Source organism: Onychostruthus taczanowskii, unplaced genomic scaffold (assembly GCF_017590055.1).
Source record: "Onychostruthus taczanowskii isolate IOZ18803 unplaced genomic scaffold, ASM1759005v1 scaffold38, whole genome shotgun sequence".
NCBI classification, from domain to species: Eukaryota; Metazoa; Chordata; class Aves; order Passeriformes; family Passeridae; genus Onychostruthus; species Onychostruthus taczanowskii.
This window is the reverse complement of record NW_024501237.1, coordinates 118,065-124,064: the sequence shown is the minus strand read 5'-3', so window position 1 is coordinate 124,064 and position 6,000 is coordinate 118,065. Positions and strand designations below refer to the sequence as shown.

Genomic DNA, 6,000 nt, shown 5'->3' with positions numbered 1-6,000 from the left:
TCACTGGAAACCAAAATCACTAACAGGGAACCACCTGTTTTCTCCCACTTACCTCCTAAGCTATTTCAGAGCAGAACACAAAGAGTTTGGATTAATGTGTGAATAAACATCAGCTACCTTAAAGAGTAATTAACTCTAAGGCTGCAATACTTAAGGGCAACCACCCCATTCAAACCCAGCACTTGAGGTATATTTTGTCAGCATATAAAACCACAGCTATGCTGAGAACACCTGGTAAGGACTAAACTGTGGGATTATCAAGATATCTACCTTTGTTTTTCTGTTACTTTTGCTATTCATAGACTGTGGTGTTTGCGAGGGTCCCTGGGATGAGGTGAGAGATGAGAATCTGGCTCCACGTTCTCAGAAAGCTGATTTATTACATTATGATATTATAAGAATGCTATAATAAAACTGTACTAAACTATATAGAAAAGATACGTCAGAAGGCTTAACAAGAATGAATAATAAAAACTCATAACTGCTTAGAGCCTTGACACAGCTGGACCACGATTGCTCATTAAATTAAAACAATTCACATGCTGGACAAACAACCTCCATATCACATTCCAAAGCAGCAAAGAAGGGAGAAGCTGAAGCTTCTCAGGAGAAGAAATTCTGGTGAAGGGATTTTTCAGAAAATATCATGGTGACAACAGATACTTTGCAAAGAACTTCCTTTACCTTCAGCAAGTTAAGGATCAGGGAGCATCATCTTCATCACATATCATCTCCCCGACAAAAAAAAATACTGCATAACCAGTGGCTCAGAAAACTCTAGAATCAAGGGTTTCAGCAGTTATTTTCTCCAAAAAGGCGTACACAAAAGAAGTGGAAACTCACCATGCCAGTGCAGACTGCCACACAATTTGTACAAGAAGATCAAATGTATACTGGAGCTACAGCTGTCCTAACACACCCATGTGAAGAGAGTAGGAATATTTTCACAGGTTTCAGTGAACTTCAGATCAACTCTTAGGGGCAATTAAATAGTCCTATTTTGTATATTAGAATTTTATGAATATGTGTAGGCAGACATTCTGTACCTGTCTTTTATTGTGCTCCTGGAATTAGTTCAGCCTTTAAATGGACAGCTGTGGATCTTCCAGTCTCCCAGTTCTTGGAGGCAGTGGTCTTGACTTGGAGATTGCTGCAGCTGTTTGACCCACTGTCCATGTCTGACCCTTCCACATGAGCATCCCTGGACCTAGACTGTCCATGCTATGAAAACCAGGATGAATAAAATCTGTGCTTCCTGTAGAGATACAGGCACGTTAGTTTCCTTTAGTTTATGACATTGCAATTTACCTTAATTTGCCTTCAATTGTCTTGAGGGAATGAAGGAAAGCCTTTGGTGGGGAGAGGAAACACTTGAAATTCATTATATAAATGTAATGTAACACAAGTATTAACACTACGATTTACAGTAATAAAAACATTATTACAATGTGTTTAATTATGAACCATTACAAGACCAATTAAAGTTGTCAAAATAGAACAAAAAAGCAACATGTGTTTTTCCCCTGGAGGAGCAGGATATGGTGAGGCTCATTATTAACTCTTAATTAGACAATAGAAGATTGCTCTTGCTTTGAGTTAAAATCCAAGCTCTTAGAAAAAAAGAGCTCTAAAAAAAAGAGTTATATTCCTCTGTGGCAGACATTGTTTAAAAAATTTTTAGCACACCAGTAGAAGCATTTTTTAATACATAGAGTAGACACTTAAAAATCTGAATTCAACAGCATCTATTTAGTTCAGCTTTAGCACCCAACACAGTTCTGACATTTGCAACCTGCATGCCATTATCCATCTCACTGCAAAAAATAAGACACAATGACACTTGGTTTACCTGGAAAGGATGGTCAGACAGCCCTTAAAGGAATCTAATTAAAATGCAGCTTGTTACCAGGGCAGTGCATCACACTGTGCTGCCATAGTAACCAGGGTCCCATGGACTTTTGGGGCCATCTGAGGGCATGTTTGCAAGAGGCACACAAGAACCAAACTGATCACCTTTGCTACATTTTAAATGGCCTTAAAACTCTGAATGATCTGCTGATATCACCAATTAAAGAAGTTAATTAACTGTTACATGTTCAGACAAGGGACCAGTCTCAGAAACAAACTCATTACTGTTCTTTATGATATAACACTCCCCACAGCTTATTTAGGAAGTGCAGCATGTGAGCAAACAGTTTAAATTGATTCCCTGGTAAAGAAGCAATAGAGAAATCACGACCTGGGCTGTGAAAGTGGAGATGAACAACAGAAATACATATTCTATTTAGACTGCTATTTCCAGTGCTGTTTTCTGAAGTTCCAGGCACAACACTCAGCTCAGTTGCTGCTTTTGGTGGATGATTCCCTACTGCCACACTGGGGGGTGGGGAATCACATTATAGCACTGAGCTTTTCTTTCCAAGTCCTCCTAGAACAGAAAGATCCTTAAACAACATTAAGATGTTCATATAAAAGCAATATCTTATGGTGTAACCCATCCTGACATAAGTTTCCAGGAATGCAATAGATTGGTAACAGAGGCATTCATTTTTCACAGCAAACATGTCCAGGTCAAGAAAATCTTTTGACACATCACCTGTGAGACTTCAAACTGTTGGTGGGTTGCTACCGATTACCATGAAAGATTTCTGCAAGAAAGCACAGGACTTTAGAGTAGAGTCTCTTAAGCAATTAAAGTATTGATGAAAACACCTGAAAGTTGTCTGAAATGATCAAGGGGATTTTTCATTACTTTGAAAAAAAAAAAAAAAAAAAAAAAAAAAGCTTGATAGCAATTCTTTTGAAATAAGTCAAAGTCCTGAGAAATATTGGGTTGGAACTGGGGGATGACATGGGAAACTGAAGCACTGGTATTCTAAGCACCATGAAACCAGCAGGTTTATGTGACTTTGGCTCACAGTGCTACATCATCAGCTCCCACTGTCCACAGACGGAAGGGGCACACAGTTGCAAAGACCTATTGCATGTTGGGCATGATAGTACCAGAAAGGTGGCAGAAAGCCAGAATGGAGCTCAGTTCACAAACAAGTTGGGGAGTTCATCCTCCTTGGGTCTGTGTCTCTTTTTGAGCATATCAGTAACATGCATTATGTGGTTGTGCCTAAGTTTGCCCACTTTCAAAACCAGACAACGATATTTACCTGTTACCCAGAACACTGAAAACGGTAGCTGCAACTCAAGCACAAAATCCTACTCAAGACTAGAGAACCCTAAACACAAAACCACTTCAGGTTAGAGCTAACACTTGATCCTAAATAACAAATAACAAAACATGGTAGAAGTAAAACCATCTCACACTTACATATTTATACTGTATGGAAAAATATCCAGGCAGCACATGTCTAAAAATAGACAGTAGACTGTACTTCAGCAAAATGAGACTTTATACAAGACAAATTCACTGCAACTAGGCCATCACTGTATATCCCAGCACTTTAACAACCTTGGAACAGTAATTCCTCAAAGGGCCTGATGATTTCCTGATAATCTGCTGCAGCCCATTATTAATGGCTTCATTCACTTTCAGGTTGCCCTTACAACAGCAAGTTTATTACCCTACAAACAAATCTATCTGTCAGAAAAGGTGCACCCAGCTGCAGTAGCAGCCCTGATTTTCTCATTCTTCATGTTTTTTGTACAGAATGGGCTTACATTTTCTGATTTTGCTCCTCCACTTCTTTCAAAAGAAGCAACACAGCTTGAATGCTTCAACAGGGGCTTTTGGAGGGGAAAGGTGGTGTTAGAAATCATCACTAATTTAGAAATTAATTTTTAATGGGTTACATTTTATTTGCTTCAGTTGAACACCATTATTTACAGACACAAGTTAATAAAACACATCACAAAACAATAAAATTTCAACAGCTAATATTTATAGGTGCATAGTTCATGCTCAATTACTTCTTTATATGTATAATACATACACATATATATAAAGCTCTCACAATAAGTCATCTCTGCACAGAAAGAATAGTCATAGGAAACAAAAACTGTATCATAAACAATATCAAATTACTGACAGCCTATCAACAAAACATGTACAGAATTAGAAATAAGCAGTAGACACTTAGGTGTTTTTACTTAATATTTTCTTTTTTAACTTTTAAACTTGAAGCCACAACATCCACAGCACAACAATGATCCTGCCAACCGGCTTTCATTTCAGCAGGAGGGAAATGCTGAAACAAGGTGGATGCAGTCACAGATACTCCAATCATTGCTGATGGAAGACTTCAAAATACACCTTAAAAACTGTAAAAAAATTTAACGACTGGGCACATTGGAACTCAGCACTTGTACAGGATGGGACGTCTTTAGTAGTAAGTAGATTTCAGGTGAAAGAAAGGAAAGGGCTCTCATGCTTCAGGCTCATAGTCTTGATACTCTTCCTATTGAGGGAGAGCAGAAATCAACACTATTGGTATTTTAGATAAAGACATCCTATTTCCTCTGTTATTCTAAACCTGGTGGATTCAATACCCAAATATTATGGATGCTCATGTGACCAGGATATGAAATGTATTTGAATTTTGTCACGTTTCCCAGATTCTGTACCTTACAAATCAGGGTACTGAGAGGAGAATTAGACTTTTACAGTGATTAACACACCATTCAGCTGATGCTGGCAGGAACTCCTGAGGCCACCCATGACAATTCACCTGGAGAGGAAGGAATACTGCTTCTGGGCTGAACAGCACACCAGGTGGTGGAGATCCTCATATGAGTCAGTAAATCATTTAAAGGAGTGTTTAACTACGGCCACATGAGCAGCATCCATAATTTCAATGATATTCAAGATGTTACCCTCAAGCCTTTAAGTCTTTTATTGGATCATGGCCTAAATTTTTTATACCTCTCATTTTCAGTCTTATTATCTGTGCTACCATAAAACTGCTAGTCCAACTAATAGTGCATCATGCCAGACATTGCAGAGAGCCCAACAAAATAATCTACTCCCGTAATTGCATTAACTTAAGGAACATGCTTCACAAAGCATGATGCATCGGTGAGCGACCAAGCTATTCGAACAATCTATGAAGATGCAGTTTGTCGCTCACATATTTTGCCAGCATATGAAACCACAGCTATGCTGAGAATACCTGGTAAGGACTAAGCTGTGGGAATATAAAGATATTTACATTTGCTTTTCTGTTACTTTTACCTTCCCTATTAAACATACAAAAAAAAAGATTCCTCAAAACTCATGCACAAGTGCTTTGAAACACAAACGTGGGAAATGGGAAACAAAGATTCCCATTTAACTTCCTAACTACCAAAAAAGCAAATAATTTTCTGATTCCCAGCACTATACCCCTGGCAGATCTTGGCCAAAGAGACCATGTTTCTGCTGTGCCTTGCAGCTCCCAGCACCAGCCTGGGCCAGACTTATGTGACTTGAGCATGCACCCTCCTCCTGTGGCCTTCTCTTACATGCATTCACAGCAAGCACCACAACAGATTTACCTCTGGAGGCATTTCGTAAGCCTCGTTCTCAGGATCCACAGGAGCACCTGTATTATTCACCATTCCCTCCTGCAGGAAACCTTCTTCATTCTACATTCAAAATAGGGAAAGAAAAGTGACAGTGACTGCATGCCTCATCACTCCCACCAAAGTGAGTTTCCTCCCCACCAGTGGTTGACTTCTTGCTTCTCGGCCTGTCCTTTGGTTGTGGGATGTTACCAGAGGTCATGGAGAGTGAGGGGACATTAGTTGCAGAGAGATCTTCTCCATGTTTCACAGGGGTGTTCCATGGGAATGGCAACTTTTGAATAACTGAGACCTAATTTTTCCCTTGCCATGGACAGGCCACGAAGTCAAAGTGAATAAAAGAACAGTACCACCACCAGCTTGCTCAACATCTTTGGAAAATATTTTAATCCCACAGAAATGCTTAGGTTGAGTCATGAAGCAAACCAAAACAAGAGTTTTTTGTACGGAAGGAAACTGATCTGGGAAACAAGGAAACAAAGTCCTGCA

The 6,000-nt window shown here is 39.2% G+C and overlaps 1 protein-coding gene across 3 annotated transcripts in view; it reads right to left on the bottom strand.

Moving 5' to 3' along the window:
* Positions 1 to 3,785: 3,785 nt before the first annotated feature.
* The window catches only part of SNCA (synuclein alpha), a 64,816-nt gene continuing 62,601 nt past the window's right edge, over positions 3,786 to 6,000 (bottom strand). For all 3 annotated transcript variants that reach the window (XM_041412097.1, XM_041412098.1, XM_041412099.1), the window contains exons 5-6: positions 5,485 to 5,574; positions 3,786 to 4,409 (exon numbers count right to left, since the gene is read on the bottom strand). In XM_041412097.1, coding sequence (XP_041268031.1) covers positions 4,377 to 4,409; positions 5,485 to 5,574 — 123 coding nt within the window. In that variant the 3' untranslated portion in view covers positions 3,786 to 4,376. The remainder of the gene's footprint in view (positions 4,410 to 5,484; positions 5,575 to 6,000) is intronic.